This window comes from Lacerta agilis, chromosome 1 (genome assembly GCF_009819535.1).
Source record: "Lacerta agilis isolate rLacAgi1 chromosome 1, rLacAgi1.pri, whole genome shotgun sequence".
Taxonomy (NCBI): domain Eukaryota; kingdom Metazoa; phylum Chordata; class Lepidosauria; order Squamata; family Lacertidae; genus Lacerta; species Lacerta agilis.
Window position 1 is genome coordinate 27,975,918 of NC_046312.1, and position 22,956 is coordinate 27,998,873.

Below are 22,956 nucleotides of genomic sequence, written 5' to 3' on the forward strand. Positions count from 1 at the left end.
GTAAATGCTCTGGTTTTCGAATGTTTTTCAGAAGCTGAATGTCCAATGCGGCTTCCGCTTGAGTGCAGGAAGCTCCTGCAGCCAATTGGAAACCGCACCTTGGTTGTTGAACATTTCGGAAGCCGAACAGGCTTCCAGAATGGATTGTGTTCGACAACTGAGGCTTGACTGTACAGTGGTACCTCGGGTTACATACGCTTCAGGTTACATACTCCACTAACCCAGAAATAATGCTTCAGGTTAAGAACTTTGCTTCAGGATAAGAACAGAAATCGTGCTTTGGCGGTGCAGCAGCAGCGGGAGGTCCCATTAGCTAAAGTGGTGCTTCAGGTTAAGAACAGTTTTAGGTTAAGAACAGACCTCCAGAACAAATTAAGTACATAACCAGAGGTGCCACTGTACTGCTAATGTGCTGCACTAAGCTAAACCATGGTTTGGCTCATTGATCCCTGGGCTCATGGTTTTGTTCTCTCCACACTGACCACAAGTGTTAAGATTTGCCCTAAGATTTACAGTTTATGGTTTGCCCAGGGTACCTAAATTATGAGCCTGTGTTTGCACGACATTATAAGCCAGACCATGTCTTAGCTCAGTGCAGTAGCAGAAAGAGCAGCAAGGACCAAATCATATGCAATCTCCTCTCCAGGAGCCTCCACACACCTGTACACATACTTGGGCTAAGCAATGGTTTAGGTTTTGGCTGTTGTGTGAATCAGGCCAATGTGAGCCCCCACAAAGAGCAAGGAAAAGACCTTAAGATAAACTCCGGTAAGAACAATCTCCTGTGTTTCTGTGTGCTGTTTCTGTGTTGACACCACAGCTGCATGACTGTCCTCCTTGCCATGTTTAGGATTAGGCTGCAGAAAAACACATCTCTTGTTTGCTCTGCAACCACTAAAATTGCCTTTTAAGATCAGGTAGTCCAACTAGCTGCTCAGTGAATGGGGACTACATGCAACTTGATAGTGTTAAATAACCCCTATTTATTTCTTTTGGGAATATGAGCTACCATGTTGTGAGCTCATTTCCTGTGAGCTAGCTTGCTGCAAACTAGCCTGCCGTGAGCTAGACTGCTGTAAACTAGCTTGATGTGAGCTAGCCTGCAGTGAGCTAGTCCGCCGTGAGCTACTCCGCCGCGAGCTGGTCCGCCGTGAACCTCCATCCTGCGGTGGTGCTGGCTCATAGTCACGTAATCCTGAGTCTTCGATAAACTGAGAATAGGTAAGGGCATCACTTCGTTTTCCAGTTCGCGATTTCTGCTCCAGAAACAAACCCATATTATCTCTGGGGGGCAGAGAGATGCTTCTGACAAAGGGGGGCTCCTCTATTTCCAGCAATTCTCGCACATGCCGTGAAATTTCCTGAAAAGCAAAAGAAAGTTTTAAGAAAACAATCTCCATTAGGAAAGTAAATGTATTAAGTTTTTTGTTCTGCTAAGTTTTCATCTTTGTATCCCATAATAAAACAGCAAGAGAAGGAAGGGACCATGGCTCCGTGATAAAACACATGTTACACATATAGAAGATCCCAGTTTCAATTCTTGGCATCTTCTCTTAAATGTATCCTGTGTAGCAAGCAATGGAGAAAATTTCTCATTGAGAACCAGGAGAGCTGTTATCAGAGTAGATAATACTGGGCTAGATGGAGAAATAGTATGACTTAGTATAGGAGAGCTTCCTAAGATGAATATGTGTGGATAAAAAAAAATGCAATTTCAGTTAGCTGAAGCAGTTTCTTTTGATGGTTTCCAAAATTACCATGGCTGCTGCTATTGTATGTTAAGTACAGGAATTTCTAAACACAGGGAGCTATCTAGTATCATATAACAAAGCTTTAGTTCTAGCTATAAGCTTATAATAGCAATAGACAGGGCCCAGCAGCAATAGACAGATTTTACTGATTTAATATTGCAATTCTAAAAACATAAGTAGAGCCCCGCATGGATCAGGCCGAAGTACCATCTAGTCCAACCTCCTGTTCTCAGGATGTAAGAAGGCATTGCTTTCTTTCCTATTCTGCAATCACTACATGCAGCACTGTTTCTGTTCTGCCACAGTTCATCTTCTGCCAAAAAATTATATTATTCAGCTCTCTCTCCACTGTGGCAAAATCTACCATGGAAGCACCCAGTGTATAATAAAACAGAAGTAACCTGAGAAAAGTCTAGTCTCTACAAAAGTGCATATTGCTATACAGTGGTGCCTCGCAAGACGAAATTAATTCGTTCCACAAGACTTTTCGTCTTTTCGTCTTGCGGAAATTTCGTCTTCCGAGGCACCGTTTCCCATAGGAACGCATTAAAATTTAATTAATGTTTTCCTATGGGGGAAAAGTCCGGGGGCGCCCCTTCCGACCGGCACCGGAGCCGCGCCGCATTTTAAGGCTGCAGTGAGCTAATAGCAGACATGCGCAGTCGACCCAAGATGGCGGACGCGATCGGACGGCACCCCTTCCAACCAGAGCCAAAAGGTAAGACTTTACAGCTATGGCGCCTGTAACGGACCAACCCTGTGCCTGGGTGTGAGCAGGTGCCCAGCACTCGAAGAGTTAACACCCACTCTAGATGACTGGCAGCACAATCGCAGAGGCGGGTCTTTTCCACCTTTTTAAAAGGGGAGAATGGCAGTTGGGGCGTTTGTTGTGGGTTGTGGGTCAGGGAGTGAGGGTGAGAGGGAGAGCGGGTTGGAGGTTAGGCTTAGGTAGGAAAGGAAAACGTTTATTCCTGTTTAAAGTTGTATCCAAGCTTATGTACCTAATTGAAGAACATTGTAACCGCATTCTACCTTAACTTCCAAGATATATATAAGTTACCTCAATAAACATATTTTTGTTGTTCAACGTTCGTGATCTCTGGCAGGGCGTCAGTACCTCTAGAGGTGTGGTTGAGGGGAAAAGCACTAGAGGTTTCCTGAGAGAAAGGGGACGGGTGGCTTATTTTCCTAACACACAGAGGACTGGGCAGGGAAGCCAAAGGTGCCACGCAGTTGCCAGAAAGGAAAGGGCAAGCTGCAGCAGTTTGGGAACCCAGGGCGGGAGAATCCCAAGGTGGCAGGAGTTTCACTTTAAGAACGTGGAGAACTGAGGTACCCCTAGGACATCTCTCATAATATCATTTTGGGGATTCATTTCAGTCGTCGGTGAACCCTAGGGAGAGACACAGTCAGGGGAAACGTTTTACAGTTGTGAGTGCTCTTGGTGGGACACTGAAAGGGCACGTCACCAATTAATTGGTGGCAGCGTCGCGATTCGAATTCAACACCCACACGCCTGTTTAGTTGAGAATCAGACGACTGTATTTTTTCTGTCAGAAAAATTGCTCACCTAAGGAAAGCTAGGGAAGCTAAGGGTGATGAGAGACCCGATGAGGCAGAAACCAGAGAGAACCCTAATGTAGAGTTAGAGATGATGAAAATGAAATTAGAGATGGCCAGAATTGAAGCCGAAAAAGAGAAAAATAAATTAGAAGCTGAAAAGGAACGAATCGCTTCAGAAGAAAGGGTACAATTAGCGAAATTAGAAGCTGAGGAACGAATGCAGTCAGAGAAAAATAAATTAGAAGCAGAGAAAAATAAATTAGAAGTAGAGGCAGAAAAAGAGAGGGCTGCTGCTGAGGAACGAATGCAGTCAGAGAAATTTAAAATTGATGCCGAAAGAGAACTTCAGTTACGTAGATTGCAGGTTGAGGAATTGAGAGTGAGGTCAGAATTGCCTCAAAGTCAAGCCTCAACTGACGTTGCTTCGGTTAACCAGAAACGTTTTCCTAAGTTTGTGAAAGGAGACGATGTCGAAGCCTTTCTTTTTAGTTTTGAAAGAGTGTGTGCTGAGTTCAAGATTAGTGAAAATAACTGGATGATGTACCTCAGACCACAATTATGTGGGATTCTAAGTGAAATCTACTCTGACATGAGGGAGGATGAGTTATCTGACTATGAGAAGTTTAAGCAATTGGTAAAAGTGAGATGTGGGTTAACGGCCGAACAAAGCCGAAGGGCGTTTCGTGAGGTAAAACGCAACCCTAAGGAAACATTCTCCCAGTTAGCCAGCCGGCTTGATAGATTACTGGAAAGATGGATCCAGGGGAGTGGAGTAACGAAGTTTGAGGAGCTCAGGCAGTTAATTGGCTTAGAACAATTTTTTAAACAAGTTCCCACCAATTTACGTTGGTTTTTGAGGGACAAGAAGTTACGAACAGTCTCTCAAGCTGCCGAGGTTCTAGATGAACTAGAGGTTGATTTTAATGAAATACCTTACACAAAATCACCTCAGAAGTTCAAACCGTGGAAATCTGGTGAAGGCAAAAATAAACCAGAAAATTTTCCTGTCAGAGAAGTTGGTGTTGACAAGACAGGGAACAAAAAAATCGTTTGCTATCAGTGCAACAGGGAGGGGCACATTCGCTCCAAATGCCCTCTACTGGCCAAAGCGCAAAGTACACCATCTACAGCAAAGCCAGTAAAATTGTTAATGCAGGCAGAGCCTGGAAATGGCCCTCAGTCCGCTTCAGAGGAGGCGAATAACTTGTCAGAGTCCGCCTCCAGAGTCATGCAGTGCTGCTGTTTGCTCGCTGCAGCTTTAAAACGCGGCGCGGCGCAGGCCAGTGCCGGCTTACAGTGGTACCTCGCCAGACGAATTCATCTTGCGAAAAACAGCCATAGACGAATTCATCTCGCAAGTCAACTAAAAACTCGCAAAACCCTTTCGTTTTGCAAGTTTTTCGTTGTGCGAGGCATTCGTCTTGCGGGGTACCACTGTATCACTTGACACATAATCTGTCTTCCATCTACAAGGAAGATCCAGTTGCAGTATGTGCTCTTACCTTCATATGCTCAAAGTCAGTTATCCCCATCTGTGGTAGATTACAACAATTTACATGGATGAGTTTGCGCCCAGAGATAAAGTTTGCAGTAAAACACTCCTAGTTACAACAAAACAAGAAACAAATCAGCAACAACAAAACTGCATAATTACATAGTATGTAGGACAAGTTGCAAAACCTAACTTTTATTTCTTTCTCCAACTAACTTAAATTGGTGGCATTTACCGGTAATTAAATGTAACAAAGGTCCAACAATTCACAGAAGTGGAGCTGGGCTCAAACAGCTGAATTTCTTCTCATGTATGCTGCCCTGGGCTTCTTTGAGTGAAGGTTGGTCAGGGTTATTTTCATTTCGTGTGTGACCTTCTAGGAGACACGTTTATAATTCAATACAACGCAATTACAAATCAGAAGAATAACAAAAAAGTGTTTTAAAGCATCCATTTGGGTGACTGAAGTGCACTCTACACATGCTCAGGGTAACCTTTCTTCGCTTTGTCATACCAGGAAGCCTCCCCTCCCCTCCCCTCCCCTCCCCCTTCCACATACCATCGTGATGGTCCCATCCTGCATCCATCCTGCTGTCTCCCTGCGCTACAAAGCCAACTCTGTTTACCTTGTACTGGGGGAATCCCAGCGCTTCGATCCACTCGGCCACCTCTTCGGGAGTCCAGGCTAAAAAGTAAGGGCCCATCAGGGCGGGACTATGGCGATCCTGCTCGGATTGTTCCCCGCTTCCCGCTTCGGTTTCAAGCCCCGCTTCGAAGCCAAACACGGCGGAATCGAGTCTGAATCCGGAGTCGGGGCGGATTGACTTGCGGCGCCTCCGCCGAGCCGCCCTGCCTCCCTCGTCGTCCTCGTCCTCGTCGTCGTCATCCTCTTCTCCATAATCGTCGTCGTCTTCGTCGTCGTAATCGTCGTCGTCGTCCGCCGCCGCATCCTCCGGCTCTTCCGCTTTCTCCTCCGCTTTTTCCTCCTCTTTCTCCTCCATCTTCGTATCCTGCGAGGGCGACTGCATGTCCCCTGCCAGCCTGGAGCAGCAGCAGCAACAGCAACGGCGCCGCTATGGCAACGCGTCCTTCCTGGAACGGTCTCCATGGCTACCAGCGCTTCCGGGAAGTGCGCCGCCTTTCTCCATTCGCCAGAGAAGACTCCGAAGCAGCCTGACGAAAGCGGCCCCTTTCGAAAGCGTCCGGCTTTAGGCGGGAACTACGTAGGGCGGAGGCCCGAGAGGAGTAGAAGGAGGAGGCTGCGGTGGTGGTCGCGGGTGAAGGAGGGGGACGGGAGCGGCTACGATCGCCGCTCGGCTCTTTCCGGCTTTGCTCGGCTCCGCTCGACCCTCCCCGGCTGCTTTCGGGCGGCTCAGCCCTCCGCCTTCCCATGTCGGACGTGCTGGCCGCCGCCGCCGCCGTGGGCACCCGCTTCGAACCCTCCGCGGCCAACGGCTTGGGAGAAGGAGGCGGCGGCGGCGACGACGACAGTTGCCCCGCTGGCGGGGCTGGAGACGACGAGAAGAAGCCGCGCCTCACGCCTCCGCTGCCGCCTTCCTCAGGTACTTCAGGGGGCTCCCTCGCGGCTGCGAGGTGGAGATAGCGGGGCGGGGGGCAGAAGAAAACGTCGTCTCTGTCAGGGCCTTCCCTTTCCCCAGGGACTGACGGAGCGCAGGAGGAGGGCCCGTGTGGCTTGCCGCCACCTCCCTCGCTGCCTGGAAGGTCCCCTGACAGCGGCGCTGCGGGCAGAAATCCAACAGGTGCCCCCTCCCTGTGGCAAGCGTGTGCTCCACCTGTTGAACTTCTCCCGTTCAGGGAGCTTCTTGGCATTCAATAAGCAAAACGAGGGGGGGGCGACGAGTTCACGTTGGCGGGCGGGCGGGCGGCGTTTAATCTGGGGTTGGGCGTGCGGCGAGGAGCCCGGGCTGAGGCGCGCGGGGTTGTTTGTGGCCGTTCAGCTGGCGCTGCAGGTGTTCGAGGCGAGGAGGCATCGCGGAAGCCTGAAAAGAGTCACCCTGAGGCCGGCTGCGCGACGGCTGGGGGTCCTGAAAAGACCGTTGCTAGCCACCTACTGGTCAGTAGGAAGAACTTTCGAGACAGACCCTCCTGTTGTTGTTCAGTCGTTCAGTCGTGTCCGACTCTTCGTGACCCCATGGACCAGAGCACGCCAGGCACGCCTATCCTTCACTGCCTCTCGCAGTTTGGCCAAACTCATGTTAGCAGCTTCGAGAACACTGTCCAACCATCTCATCCTCTGTCATCCCCTTCTCCTTGTGCCCTCCATCTTTCCCAACATCAGGGTCTTTTCTAGGGAGCCTTCTCTTCTCATGAGGTGGCCAAAAGTACTGGAGCCTCAACTTCAGGATCTGTCCTTCTAGTGAGCACTCAGGGCTGATTTCTTTGAGAATGGATAGGTTTGATCTTCTTGCAGTCCATGGGACTCTCAAGAGTCTCCTCCAGCACCATAATTCAAAAGCATCAATTCTTCGGCGATCAGCCTTCTTTATGGTCCAGCTCTCACTTCCGTACATTACTGCTGGGAAAACCATAGCTTTAACTATACGGACCTTTGTCGGCAAGGTGATGTCTTTGCTTTTTAAGATGCTGTCTAGGCTTGTCATTGCTTTTCTCCCAAGAAGCAGGCGTCTTCTAATTTCGTGACTGCTGTCACCATCTGCAGTGATCATGGAACCCAAGAAAGTGAAATCTCTCACTGCCTCCCTCCTAGACCTCCGTTTTAAGTATCCAGTCGTCCTTGGTTAAGGTTCAATTGAATCGCTCGAGGGAGTAAGATGACCATGGGGTTTTCTTCTGAATAAATACTTGTAGGATTGGACTGTCATTGTAGTCCCGTGGTTTTTCCTAAGGAACTCAATGCATCCTTGCCTCCCAGGGGCATCGGTTAGAAAGGACCCCTACCCTTTTTGGATTTTCGCCTTTGCACACCATTTTCCATGACAACATAGTACTTAAGCTACAAGTAATAATTAAAGTTATGTTTACATGCATCCTTTCACTATCCTATACATCTGTAGATGTGCTAGCTCCATCCATACCACAATTTATGCCTTGAGTGTTGGCAGATGACGCATTTTTCTGCAATTGTCGTTGCTTGGACAAGTGGTTTACTGGTTGGATAAATTGTCATCTTTATGTTGATCAGTTGAAACCAAGGTACAAGGAAGAGTCATGCATATTACAGAAGACCACTGTATTACCGGTAGGTGTGTTGGGGCAAGGTATAATTGCGGCATGAAAGACTTCCTGAAGATGGGCTGCCCATATTGATGTTCTTCACCTGCTTGACAATTGTGGTATCCCAGTAGTCAGAAGTGGAACCGAAGAGCATAAACTCATTTCCATTGTACCAGAAAGATCAGTGTTAAGAATAACTAGATATCACAGAATCATTTTAATATGGAGATCACCAAGAACGTAATCAGTACTGTGTAGAACAGTATTGAACAGGTGTCAGAACAGAATTATTACTGCATTAGATGTTTTGCAGTACCCATCAATGTTTTATTTATCACTCAAGAAATAATGTGAAGCATAATATACAGCAGTATTGCTTGTTTGATATTCTTGTTTGTCAGGAGCTAGCCTTTAATAGCTTTTGTTCCCTTGGGTTACTGCATTGTTTATTTCTACCCTCAGCATACCAGTTGTTTTCTAATTGGGCTAATGCACCTTGGTGTAACTGTTGCATCAGGTAGCAGACAGTAGTGGCATTGCCACAAACTTCTTTGCTTTCTTGTTTTATGCACCAGGCACTTCACTTCTAAAATCTCAAGTGTAATAACACAGCATAGAGAGGTTTAAGTGAAAGCAATGGAAATGTGTTGTTGACTAATCATTAAAATGGAGGATCCTAGAAATCAGTGGTAGATTTAAAAGTATGCACCCTGTGCACAGACTTAAAACTCTGTGCAGCTGAGCCCCCACCCCAGTTGTTGTTATTATTTATTAGTCACTTGTGACCTACAAACAATAGAAATAATGAAGTCAGTTACAATTAACACAGCCAATAAATACCTTTAAAAACTAAAAATATCTATACAAATAAAAGGCAGGTCTAAGCAGATCCTGCCCCAGCAAATGAGGCCACAAATACTTCAAAACCCCATTAGTATACATTGTTATCTGAGAGGATACCTTTGATCAGAATATCCCTATTTCAAATCTAGTTTCTGCCATCTGAACAAAACGGTAGACATAAGGAAGCCATAGACTTAATCTCTCATCTTCAGTTATCAGCAGGATAATTTCTGACAATTGTTTGTAAGGATCACAGCAAAATAATGTATGTGGAAGTGCTGTGTAAATGCCAAGTCCCCACCACCACCGAATGTTGTTCAGTCGTGTCTGACTCTTCGTGACCCCATGGACCAGAGCACGCCAGGCACGCCTATCTTTCACTGCCTCCCGCAGTTTGGCCAAACTCATGCTAGTCGCTTCGAGAACACTGTCCAACCATCTCATCCTCTGCCGTCCCCTTCTCCTTGTGCCCTCCATCTTTCCCAACATCAGGGTCTTTTCTAGGGAGTCTTCTCTTCTCACGAGGTGGCCAAAGTACTGGAGCCTCAACTTCAGGATCTGTCCTTCCAGTGAGCACTCAGGGCTGATTTCTTTAAGAATGGATAAGTTTGATCTTTTTGCAGTCCATGGGACTCTCAACAGTCTCCTCCAGCACCATAATAATAAGCAGTGCCTAATTTTAGTTAGCTCCCTCATATCAATATCAATACCAATATGCAAAGGGTGGTGTTGAGTAATAATAATAAGTGAAATATAGAAATGAATTATCTGTTGCTATAGTATTGGGTGTCAGTGCTGGCTTTGAGACAAGCTGGTGATTCTCCTAGATGGAGATTGGAGTTCTGGACTTTTTTCTCCTCCTGTGTTTGCAACGCTAATGCACTTCTTTCCGTCTTAAAAAACACATAACTCACTGTGCAGCTGTGACAAGCTTAAAGTAAATATCTGCTTCTGTTCTGGTTCCCTATTATTGGTTACCTTCTATAATTGTGGGAGGAAGTCTCCCTCACCACACTCTTTCCCCTTTATTTATTTATGCTTTAATTGTGGTAATCCTCAGAACTTCTAAGCCATTGATGGGTCTGGATTCTAAATAATTTGTTTGTTTTAAATCAAAATCCTGCAGGAAAGGGAAGGCCCTAATCATATTATGCAAACAGTATTGGAGCCCCAAGCCTGTACTGTAACTTCTGGTCAACAGCCTCTCTCAAAACCCTGTCAGTTGCTGCCTACAAATTTTCAAGTCTTATCTTCACAGCCTTAAAAGCTAAAAATGTACATTTTAAAAAAATGAATACATACAAAACTAGCTTGAAATTCTTAGCATGCTGAATACTGTACTTGTTGCCAAAATCTATACTGGCCTAAGTAAATTGTAGAATTATAGCTTTACTGTATTTGTAGTACAGTATCCTTAATTTTTTTTGGAAAGATGTAAAGTTTCTGTTCATCTGAGCAGATAAGCACTAAAGTAAGAGGGATCTTTTATACTAAGCCCAGGTTAAGGAAGGAATTATTAAATTAGTTGTTGAGACTTTATCACTACAAGCAGTGCTTTTTTCTTTAAAAAATGTTTAGGGGTACTCTCATTTTCCTACTCATATTGAAATAATGCCCCTCAATGAGGCCAAACTTAGATTCACAAAATGTTTAGGGGTATGCATACCCCTGCGTCCCCCCACAAAAAAGCACTGACAACTGCTGCAGCTGGTCGTGTCAAGCAACTATTCTCTCTCTCTTTCTCTCTCACTCTCACTCAGACACACACACACACACACACACACACATATATATATGCTGGGCTATTTTACATGACTCTTTATGGATTATGAGATAATATATGTAATGCCCTGAAAGCACTATGGTAATTCTCACTATTATTTCAGCAGTGTTCTCCATATTTTCCAAACTAATTGGTTGTCATTCTCCATACTTTCCTTTATTTCTCCAGATAGTTTCCCCAAATCTGACATTCTTTGAAAAGCTGAACATTAGAAACCCGAGAAACAGGGAAAAATGCAGAAAATGAGCAAGCACATTTAAATGTGATTACCGGTAATCTGCAGAATTTCATTTACATATATGTATAATTTCTAACTTATTAAAATAAAACTGTGCACTGCCATCACCATACTGTTGTGCTTTCTTACAATTCTAAAGATTAGATAAAAGCTAAAAAATAAAAAATTCCTTCCAGTAGCACCTTAAAGACCAACTAAGTTTGTTCTTGGTATGAGCTTTTGTGTGCATGCACACTTCTTCAGATACACTGAAACAGAAGTCACCAGACCCTTATATATAGTGAGAGGGTGGGGAGGAGTATTACTCAGAAGGGTGGTGGGAATGGGTCATTGGTTGATAGGTGACGTAAACCTGTTAACGACTGCAATCTCACCCCTTGCAGGAAAAAGCAAGGGGTGAGATGGCTAAAAATAGCTTTGTCATGTATAATGAGATAAGAATCCAATGTCTCTATTCAGACCAGGTCTCTCCATGGTTTTAAGTTTGGTAATTAGTTGCAATTCAGCCACTTCTCTTTCCAGTCTATTTCTGAAATTCCTTTGTAGTAAGACAGTTACTTTGAGATCTTGTATGTAATGTCCTGGGAGATTGAAGTGTTCTCTTACTGTTTTCTCTGTCTTGTGATTCCTGATGTCAGATTTGTGTCCATTTATGCTTTGGCGTAGGGTTTGGCCTGTTTGTCCAATATAGAGAGCTGAAGGGCACTGTTGGCATTTGATGGCATACACAATGTTAGACGATGAGCAATTACCGGTAAATAGTCCTGAGATGGTATGTTTGATGTTGTTGGGGCCAGTAATGGTGTTGTCCGGGTGTATGTGGCAGCAAAGTTGGCATCTGGGTTTACCGGTATTGCAGGCTCTGGTACCAGTGTCCGTGTTAAGTCTGGTTGTTGTATTATTGTGGGTGAGGAGTTGTTTAAGATTGGGTGGCTGTCTGTAGGCGATGAAAGGTCTTCCTCCCAGAGCTTGAGAAAGAGAACTGTCATTGTCTAGGAGAGGTTGTAGATCTCTGATGATGCATTGTACTGTTTTAACTTGGGAGCTGTATGTGATTACTAGTGGTGTTCTGTTATTTTCTTTTTTGGGGTCTGTCTTGCAGCAAGTTTTCTCTGGGTATCAGTTTGGCTCTGTTGATATGTTGTTTAACTTCATCAGGCAGATATTTTAGTTCCAAAAAGGTTTGTTGTAGATCTCTTAGGTGAGAGTCTCTGCCTGTAGAGTTGCAACAGATGCGGCTGTAACGTAGGGCCTGGCTATATACAATGAATTGTTTGGTATGTTTGGGATGTTAGCTAGAAGCATGTACTGTAGATATGTTTGTCGGTCAGTTGGTTTATGGTATAAGGTGGGTGACTATGCACCCATCCTGTATTTTTATAGTAGTGTCCAAAAATGTATTTCTTGCATAGATTGGTTCATTGTTAGGTTGATGGTGGGGTGAAAGTCATTAATGTCTGGTGGAAGGTGTCCAGGGTCTGTTGACCATGTGTCCAGATAATAAAAATATTGTCAATGTATTGCAGGTATAATAGTTAAAACTCCTACCCACTCAAAACTCTATTTTTTATTTTGTTTCGACTATGGCAGACCAACACGGCTACCTACCTGTAATTAGATAAAAGCTCTTATGGCATTGCCTGTTCCCAGTTCCTATATGAAATCTACTATCAGTAAACAGTGTATACCAGAGCTTTATAAACAATTATAAATTTAATTTGTCACTCCTGTTCTGGGCTTTAATGAATTTAAATAATAAAACTAATGATAGCCTGCTCCCATTCTGAGTAATCTCTACTGAAAAGTCAGTGATTAAATGAATTAAAATGTCATCCTGTTCTCCTGTTTAGAAAAGGTTATCTGTGTGTGCTTCTTGACTGTGGTTGAGTTAGTGATGGTCCTAATTTGTTTATTAAAGTTACTCCTCAATGTCCTTCCATGGTTGTTGGTTTTCACCCAATATTAATGCTTTCCCTGATTTTTTCACTACTGTTTAGGAACTGAAAGGGACAGTTTGGCAGGCATCATGATAAGTACTGACGGGGGCCATTGCCACTTTGCTTGTCCTGTGCTGTAATGGAGAGAAGAGATGTTTATATAACAAGTGATGCCTTAAATCTGGGGCCTGCCTGTCAGGCTGCCACATCTGTATTCTGTGGCTCAGATGCTATACAATCTGCATACTGTCATAACAACTCATTGTGCTCTTCATATTTTATAAACTGACTTTAAGGAAGCAGAGTATGTCTTTTAAGTTGTGATTGTGATATAGCCTGAAGTAGGTGTGGAATGCAATTTTTGCTGACTGTCCCTTTGCTCTGAAGTCCTCAGCACTCCCTCTCACATTGTTTCAGAGTCCCTCAACTGCCAAAGCAGCTTTTTCAGGGAGAACAAGGGGCTGCAGGGGGAAATGAAAAATAGCCAAAACTTGCCTCCCTCCCTTTCACTCATAAGAGCCTAGCACCAGGGGCGGAGGAAGCCTCTTGGCCGCCTGGGGCGGTGCGTCGTGACACACGTCAGATGGGCTGCGCATGCGTGGAAACGCCGTGCATGTGCAGTCCATCTGGCCTGGCGCTGCTCCTCCCACTCGGTGGGTCGTGGGGCCGCCCCATCTGTGCTGCTTTACGGACGGGGCGGCCGCGTGGGCCGCCGCTCACTCGGTCGCCGCGGGAGCAGCGGCGCCGACTCGGATGCACTGCGCATGCCTAGAATTTCCAGGCATGCGCAGTGCATCCAGCCTGGCGCTGCTGCTCTTGCGGCAACCAGGGAAGCCACAGGGCGAGCCGTGGGTCGTGGGAATGCCCCGTCCGTCTGTGGAGCAGCACGAATGGGGTGTGATGGGAGGGGCCGTCGAGTGTCATCCCCCTCCCCTGGAACCCGGGGCGTCCCGCCCCCATCGCTCCTCCCTTGCTACGCCACTGCCTAGCACTGGATAATAGCTAGTTTTACAACTGCTGAAAAATCAAATATTATTTCTGTCTACCCTCTTCTAGAGAATGAAGATTCAGATCAAAGACCAGAATCTACTTTCCAGGCAGCTGCCACATCTGAAAATGATGCCTTGCAGTGCAGGTAGGAAATATGTGTAATAAACGCCTGCATTAGGTCGTGTTCAAGAGCAAAGCAATGAAGGAGAGTTTCTGGTGATGGAGGAGTCTAGCAATCAGCTCAGCTTTCCTTCGCAATATAGAATATATAACTGAATATATGCCAGTTGCTTCATTTAGGAGTTTTGTTGGATATTCTGCTACTCCTGTAAAATATCTGTAAATGACATATTGATTATTTACTGATGGGTTTCTGAAGTGTTCAGGCGCTGATCTATTAATAATTGTATTATACTATAATTGTAATGCCCTATAGTGCACCATGTTTAACAAGAGAAAGAGCGGAATTCAATGAGTTAAACTTTGCTTTTACTGTGAAAGCACAATGCTATTTTTAAAAGCAAACTTAGGTAATCCTGGCATATGAATTCTGGAGAATAGAGGAAATAGAAATCCCTGCTGCCTCTGTAATTACGTCTTCATCCAGGGATGCTGTGCAACATCCCATTGATGCCAAATAGGCTTTTGCTTTAATCTCTAAAATAGCATGAATGCCAGGTAAATTTTTATTTTTATTTTTTGCAATACTACCATGTTTGCTGTCTAAACTAACAGAGGTTTAAATATTAAATGTTCTCCTGATGGAAATCTCTTCTTTACTTTTAGATAATAGATTCTAATTAGATTATTCTTTAAGATTACTCTTATTTTTATTAGTTTCTCCTCCAAAATGGACCCTAAGGGGGGGCTTTCAGAAAACAAAAATAGGTGGGGGGGGGGAGAGAAATACAGAGAGAGGTTTTCCACTATATTTTCCACTATATAGTTGTAGACCCACTGCAACCAATGAATACAAGTAAGCTAATTCATTTAAAAGGGTCTACTTGGAGTAAAACGTAGTTGAATACCATCCTATAAGATCGCCAGTAACAACTGTGACAACTTATTCCCTGAACAAGTTATAAATTAAAGCTGAGGCATGATTAAAATATTAACGAACACTGAAAGAGAGAAAAGGTTTGAAGCTTTAACTATTAAAGGCACAGTGCTTATTTTCTGTCAGAAACACTGTTTCAGGTCTAAACAAGAATTTATACTCCTCTACAAAGAATTGTTTCTATTAAAACCATCTACTCCTAGAATGGGTATCCACTCCTATAAAAGCACTTCTAGTTCCTTTCCATGTCCTTTTCCTCCACATGGGGAAATTATACAGGTTTATCCTGCCTGACAAATCCCTAAGCACACCTAGCTACTTCCATAGCCAGCCAGACTCTCTCTGCCAGTTAAACTGTCAAATATTAGTTGTTTTAGACAGGGTGTGACCAAGGTTAAATCACCCCAGACTTGGTCATGTTGCCCTGCTCCCATCTTCACAGAGGTCAGAGTAGTTAGCTGGGACAGGAACTTACTGCTGTGGTTAATCCTGAAGGTTTGTTGGTAAGCCCCGTGTTGTTATCTGTAAAATGTATTTGCATAAGGCTTAATGTATCTTTTAAAAAACATTATTTGTGAAAATTTCATTTATAGACATGGAGATGCTTGCATCAAGCTGTCACATTATTCTGATATACTTTTTCTGTCTAGATGAATTAATCATCCTGAGTGCAGGGTATGATTTGCTAAAGCCAATGTTTACAAAGTATTTCAGCTATGAAGTGGAGGTTGGACGGGCTCAGCTGGGCTGTATTTCTGCTACCTAAGGGAGTACAAAGCTGCAGAATTATTCACTGTAGCATTGGCTCAGCTAAGACAGCTTTATCTGGTTGTGTCAGGAATACATGCACTAAAGAAATCTTGTTTCTTTAGCATCCCTTTCTTTAGCATCCTTTAATCAATTTCCCCATTTGATTGGATTCATTTATGATTGTTTCACCTGCCTGAAAACATCCTGAATTTCTCTTAAAACATATTGAACTGATCTGCTGTTTTTCTTTGAGAGGCTGCAGAGTGGGTCACCTGTGAATGCAGAGGCTACAAAGGATTGTGGAAGTGTTGATGGCAGTCTGAAAGAGCAAGATGTAGAAAGAAAGGAAGAGATCCTAACTGATCAACATCAGCACCCAAAAGAGGTAGGGGACTGGCTTCCTAGACTGTCTGCACAGTATTATTTCTGAATGCATTCGTCTTTGTAGCACATGGGCAATACACTTTGTTAGGTTTATTTGTGATACTGTTTATAATATATATGTACTTCCTGTTAAGTTCATGGGGCTGTTCTTTGGATTAAAAGAATACTTTATCACATTTGTGTACTGTTAGACATGGATACATTTTTTTGGCACTTTTTTACTTCCCTGGGGTCTGCAAAAATTTAAAATTTAAATACCCTTTGATGAGGAAGAAGTGTGAAAAGACATAAATGTGGCTTTGCAACATATGAGGGAGAGGGTGAAGCTAGACCAGTGTTTCTCAAATGGTTGGGTCCATTATGGTGCCTCAGTCCACTTTCAATAGGGCTTTGGTGCCATGTCTTATCCAGTGCCTCCTGGATGTTTGCTGGGAGACCGGGGGAGGGGGGGAGAGGTCTCCCTCCTCTGAGGCTAAAGGACCAGAGGAGGTGCTGAAAGAATTTAGAAAGAGAGAGGATAATATTCTTTATAATAGCAAACTAGAAATACAAAGGAAAGGGTTAGGGTTGCACTACCATTTTGTGACTGGTGGACCCCAATATTTTTCAGCCCTCTCAGCTGGATCCTAGGGGTAGAAAGTTGGAGAACCTGATGGTTACACAATAGAACAAAGTTGCAAAGAGTGTCTCATGATTTTAGACACAGAGCTGACTTGGGCATATATAAATTCTGTGAATTCCTTTGAATTGATCTCTGCTGTCTTTCGGGATATCTTCAGGAGAAGCAAAGGCTAAGGAGTTAACCTGACACAAATCTGAACTGGAGTCCCTAAGGTGGTTGGATGGTGTCTTTTATGCCTCCTTCTGGCAACTCCTGCAACCAAGCTGGTGCCAAATGTATTGCTTTTCTTTCTTTTGCACCATTTCAGCAAAGTCAAGAGGGGGGCCCAGGACCTCCATACACACCGCCCAGGCTTGCACCCCAGAGAGGTCACTTCAGTGATGCAAATGCAGCCTTTGAATTTAGAGAGCAAAGAGATAAGAATCTTGAGTAGGATTGTTGACATCCATCTGTCTTGAGAGACAATGGAAGAGTGCGCCAATAAAATATATGTCTGCCAGAGTTCTTTCTATTTGTTGCTGAGTAGCTGTAGTGTTTAATATAGTACTTTGAAAGTAATTTGATTTGCATTTGATTCTCCTTAAAAGGTAGGATTGGAATTGAAAATTGAACTTTGGAAAAAAGGTCAAAGTATTTTGTCATTTTTTTAGCACTTGTTTTCTTTATTCTCTGTTGTTTTCCTAACAGTAAGTCTATGAGACTACAGATGCAAATGAACTTAAATAGATGTCTCTTAATGGCAAAGTTGTATTGGCCTAATTATTGCAATGAATGCACTGTGACATGATTTCATTTCAGGAGAGTTTCTGTATGCCCAACCTGTCTTCCACTGAAGAGCTCCAAGGATGAGGTTAGGGCAATTTTGGCAGTGTTTACTAGTATTGTCAGATTTTAACCTGGGGAATATGTCTTTATACACTGTAACAGCCAGTGCACCTGCTTCCTAGTTTTGCTACTGGTCTCTTGCCTAACATATCACTTTTGTGCTACTATTTTTGTAGTTTACATTTGCTCCAGGAGAAGAGGGTGGGTGGTATGATGACTAGTATAGTTTTGTAGAGGGAGGCACAGTAAATGTATCATGTCTTAAAATATATAAGCAGAGTCTCCTGGTAATCTAGTTCCTACCCTTTAGAAATCTCCATGGTTTTCGGTATGTGACCTAGAAATTGTGCATCAACAGGTAAAATTTAGTAATTAAATATAAATAAATGTAGTAATTTAAAAATATATGGTGCGATTCTAAGGAAGCTTGTGTCCTCTGCATAGGAGGCTGTAGTGCGGATGACAAAGTACCCTGCCCCACAAGGACCAGGTGATATAGTCATGATACAGTCTGAATACACAGGAGCAGTAGATGTCCTTACAGCAGAGCTGGAAACTACAGATTTACTGGGTGAGCAGAAGAAAGGTAAGATTTAAGACTACATCACTGTCTCAGGGTTTTATTTATCAGTAGCCAGAGTTCTGGACAAATCCCAAATGTAATATTGATACTCTGGTATGATAAGTCTTCAAACAAAAATGAAATTGATTTATAAGTTTAGAAAAATAGGAGACTGAGACATTAGACTATGTTTGCTCTTCTTTTGTTTTTAATTTAATTTTTTTAAAATTCAGTGATGTTTGAGTTCAGTTGACAGGCAGTTCCTATCCTCTGTTGGGGCACCTTCTGATTCTTCTGTCTCTGTCTACTATGCCTTCTCAAGCTGTGCTATTGTGTTGTGCAACCTGTAAAATACATGGCTAGAACACTATGATAGAATTGGAAATCTGCAGGGAAGCAATGGAATGCAGACACCAAAAGAGCTGAAATAATTGTTTTCATTTATTTATTCAGCCCTGGAGCTAGGTTCTCAAAGCTATATTTCTCTGGGGGTGTCCCCCCCCCCCAGAATAGAAATTCATTTAAAACAGCCCTTTTGGCATAGCAAATCAACTATGTTTGGATCGTGTTGACAATTAAACACATTGTCACTAATTCCCTGTGAGAAGCTTTTCTATGTGAAACTAAATGCATACTAAGTTCCAGCCTGGGTGTGTAGTTTGTTGAAATATGAGATAGATTGCTTTAGTCAATGACATTAAAAGACTAGTGTCAATCATCCCAAGGTAAAGTTGGGTTGAGATGAAGAGGACGTAAAATAGTTATCTGCAGTTTCGAAAAGCTCTGCCAGCATAAAGGTGGAGGAGAACTATTATTTATTTTTGAACTTTTTGAATGTTGGCAACCATATGAGCAGAATTCACCATTGCAGCAGTGAGGTTCAGTTTGCACAATGAGACTCTCCTTTCTTCTTCTTTCCTCTCTGAACCCAGGGGATTTCTCAATTCTTCAGAGCATATATTGAGAATGCCTGGGGGACTGCAGGAAGGTGAAGTCCCATCGCACAAGCAAAATCTATTCTGCTTGTTCGCAGTGTTAGATACAACCTTATGATTTAGAATGTAAAACGAAATTAAAGACTATGCCCTCTATTGATTACAAGCTAGTAATACTTTCCTTGTTTCTTTCAGCTCGTCCTCCACCACTGATTCCACCCACTACTTGGACAAGTGCCAAGATAAGGGAGTTCAAAACAAAGATGACAAAGGAGAAGAATGCCCGAATGGTAGTGAAACGGGGTGAGGTGTTAACAGTCCGGGTGCCAACTCACCCTGATGGGAAGCGTGTCTGCTGGGAGTTTGCCACAGAAGATTATGACATTGGCTTTGGGGTCTATTTTGATTGGACTTCTGTTACTAGCACTGAAATTACTGTTCAAGTTAGTGAATCAAGTGATGAAGAAGATGAAGAAGAGGAGTTTGAAGGTCAGTGCAGAACTGGACAAGAGTCATAATTGTTGCCTTAATATCAGCATGATATTTGTGATCCAGCTCTGAGGTTACAGGGAACCAGGCAGAGGGCCTTCTTGGAGGTTATGCCCACCCTGTGGAATGCCCTACCATCAGATGTCAAGGAAATAAACTTCTGTCTGACTTTTAGAAGTCAGGGAGGTTTTTAATGTTTGAGGTTTTTTGTGTTTTAATATTTTGTTCGGAGCCGTCCAGAGTGGCTGGGACAACCCATTCAGATGGGTGGCATATAAATAATAATAATAATTACATTATGTAATATACAACACACAAGGGAAAAGGGACAAGGAGGGAAGAGGAATTATGACTGTCATGGCTCACAAAATAAAAACATAAAACACATACTGAACATCAACATAAATTATAATCAACATTGAGATTAAAAAAGAAAATCTGTAGAACTTCAGCTGCATTGTCATCAGCAGACACTTAACTTAGAAAGCCATGGTCCACTGCAAAGCACAATGTTTTCTTGTAATCTTACTTAGTCTGATGACACTTTTTAGTCATTTTTTTTTTTTTTTGCTTTGTTCACTGACGCTTTGTGTGCTTCTTTATTCTCAGGACCTATTCCAGTTGGTGATGTGGAAAGAGGCTCCAGAAGCTATTTGCGAAACCGTTATGGGGAGATCATGCCTGTCTACCGAAGGGATAGCCACCAGGAAGTGCAAGTAGGCAGCCACGATTATCCAGGCGAGGGCATCTACTTGCTCAAATTTGACAATTCTTACTCACTCCTACGCAACAAGATTCTCTTCTTCCATGTCTATTATACCAGTTAGAGCAGTTAATGAGATTTGGAGTGGGTGGGCCATAAGACACCAAAGCAAGCTGCCTGTCATGACTAGTATCTCCTAACAGGCACACACTTGATGGCTGAATCTCTATGCTTATGTATGGAAGACTTCCTTCAACCCTTCCTCACTTTTAAAGTGATGCATGTGATTATTGGCAGCTCGTTTGTTTTATCCAGACACCAATCTGAGAGCTTAGTTATAGAAAGCAAATCACTGGACCAGGTTCAGGTGTCTGCTTTTACTTTCTATTGCACTTACATGAACTGAAGTTGAAATATGCCTTTTCTTTTGGGGTATTCTCACCTACTCCGCTATCTGCAAATAGTCACTGGGATCAGCTGCCAAAGCAGCCTGTAGAAACTGCATTGTTACTATGCTGCGGTGCACTGCCAATTGCTTGGTGTCTGGGAAGCTTCTGAAATGGCACGTATGTATGCCATGCAGGCCATTGCCAGCCTGTCTTCTCTCTTCTAGTTCCGTACAAATGTAGCTAGTTCATTGTAGGGCAAAATTGGTGTGTATTTTCTGGTATAGATACCTGGATTTCACAGCTTGTCTGAAAGAATTTTAAGTTACATGTATTTTCTCCCAGAAAGGGTACAGAATGGAAGAAGGAAGCATAAACCAAATAATTCTAGTCAAGCAATTCAAACAAAGATTCTTCCTCCTCCAGACCTTTTGGGGCTAATGTTATTTTCATTGGTTGACTTTTTGCCTGAATTCAATGTAGCTTAAGACAGGAGTGTCAAACCCAAAATGGGCTGGTGTGTCAATTTATTCAACAAGTGGATACATTAAAAAAAGTCACTTTCACTGGAAGCAAAATATGATAATGTAGTTTGCATATGATAATATAGTTATGCTTGTGCATATTTGCTGTGCCGTGCCTGTGCACTGCACAAATAAGCACTCCAAGCTACAAGAAGGCCATTGTGCACAGTCATATGAGTACACAGCATCCCTTACCATCCCAGTGACAGAAAACTGAGCCATGCAGTAGCAATTATTGGCAAGTGAGGTCCTTTATTCTGGGCATCAATGTCTTAGGCCTCAAGATATTGTGTAGACTGTTCTATAATGCACATAAGGGATTTTCCTCAGCCTTATTTTTGACACCTCTAGTTTAATATCTCAGGTGTTAGTTGGTAAGAGAGCCTCTTTCCTTGCATTCAGGCTTCGGAGGCCATTGCCAGTCTTTAATACAGCATAAGCGGCACAGATAACTGTTGCATTTCAGAGGAGCGGCAGTCGCATCACCTATCGTTCACAGCTCAGGTTTTATAGGGTGTATATGTGTAGGTCACCTTTCTGCAGCAAAGGACTAATACATGCATTTATCAGGATTTCAGAAGCAACTCTGGAGTATGCCTTTTAAAACAGCGGCTGCTGATGTTTATCTCTCGTGTTTGCTTGGCTCTTTGCATGATTGCAGCAAACAGTTAATAGTATGAAGGATACACACACACACACATTTTTGGAGACCTTTTGAGGAAATGCCCTTGATCATATATACAGCTATGTTTTGCTGATAGTTTAGTGATAGAAGGTGCAATGCCAAAGAATCTATCTTCCAAACCAACATGATGGTTCTCTAACTATGCTATATTAAGTACTTTGCCAAGGAAGGGAAAGTTGCAAAGCAAAGAAGGTAGCAAGAGACTATTGGTTCCATTGAATTTTTTTTTTAATTTTTTTAAGTTAAAGACTTGGAGTGAAAACCTAAGTCTTTTAATTGTTAGTAGTGAGGCCTAGCAAACAAGGGCTCCTGCTAACTTTAAAAGTGGAAGTCAGGTGTAGCTGCTCCTAGGCATTTTGTTTTTATTTGGGGTGAGAATTGAGAAATTAGTGGCTGATTCCAGGCCAATAACATGAGAAGCACAGAGTTTGCAAAGCACAGGACTTGCAAGAACCAAACTTTGGGCTTATCTTTCTGCAAATCAGTTGGAGGGGAAGAGAATGAGAGGCATTCCAGTAGCAACACAAATTGATTATTTGGCTTAAAGGACAGTACGTTTATTTATTTTTCTATAAATGTCCTGAACAGCAGCTGCTGTATTTTTGAAAAGCCAGAAAAAGGAGCTCCCTTGTGTCTCACAATTGCACAGCCCATGGTTAGCTTTAAAGACTCTCTTCCCTCTGAATGTTTTTAAACACTCTTGTTCATTATTGTTCAAAGCATTTTCCCTGTGAAAGTTTTTACAGAACACACAGTGTCTGCTAAATATGTCCAATACAAGGGCTCTTATTTATTTATAGACAGTTAAAATGAAAGGTATTTGCCTTATCTAGGGTTCTGCTTGAAGGGGGACTATAAAGACAGATTGTGTGAATCAAGTACAGTATGCAAGTTTGAGTTAAGTTTGTTTGTTACAGAGTTCTCTGCTTTTTGTCACATGAGTAATATGAAAATCTCTGTTCAGCGCAATAAATTTGTCTTTGTTCTTTAGCCCATGCCTGCTAGAGGTGTGTTTGCTCATGTTAATTGCTACTGAAGTTGTACTGCATGTTCTACCTATAAATATAGGAGACATTGTCTCCTTCCTGACTGGAAATAGTTCAAATTTGGGAAAGAGAACAGAATTGGAAATTAAGAGTTAATAACCTAAACTGCAGTAGATTCAAATTGAGCAAAGGCCTTACATGTTCTCTCCACAGTCTGTTTAATAACACATTGGTTTCAGTGCTGCTCTTACTGATT

At 43.0% G+C, this 22,956-nt stretch overlaps 2 protein-coding genes across 2 annotated transcripts; one reads left to right on the top strand and one right to left on the bottom strand.

The window, feature by feature from the left end:
- Positions 1–968: 968 nt before the first annotated feature.
- On the bottom strand, positions 969–5,947 carry SAMD15 (sterile alpha motif domain containing 15). Its single transcript, XM_033142094.1, has 3 exons — positions 5,433–5,947; positions 4,817–4,915; positions 969–1,361 (listed from the first exon to the last, which is right to left on the bottom strand). The coding sequence occupies exons 1-3, from the start codon at positions 5,832–5,834 to the stop codon at positions 984–986; spliced, it is 879 nt and encodes a 292-aa protein (XP_032997985.1). The 5' UTR covers positions 5,835–5,947; the 3' UTR covers positions 969–983.
- Positions 5,948–6,033: 86 nt separating this feature from the next.
- Positions 6,034–22,704, top strand: TMED8 (transmembrane p24 trafficking protein family member 8). The gene is made up of 6 exons (XM_033142083.1): positions 6,034–6,368; positions 13,859–13,937; positions 15,855–15,984; positions 17,875–18,016; positions 19,123–19,416; positions 20,026–22,704. The coding sequence occupies exons 1-6, from the start codon at positions 6,197–6,199 to the stop codon at positions 20,241–20,243; spliced, it is 1,035 nt and encodes a 344-aa protein (XP_032997974.1). The 5' UTR covers positions 6,034–6,196; the 3' UTR covers positions 20,244–22,704.
- Positions 22,705–22,956: the final 252 nt, after the last annotated feature.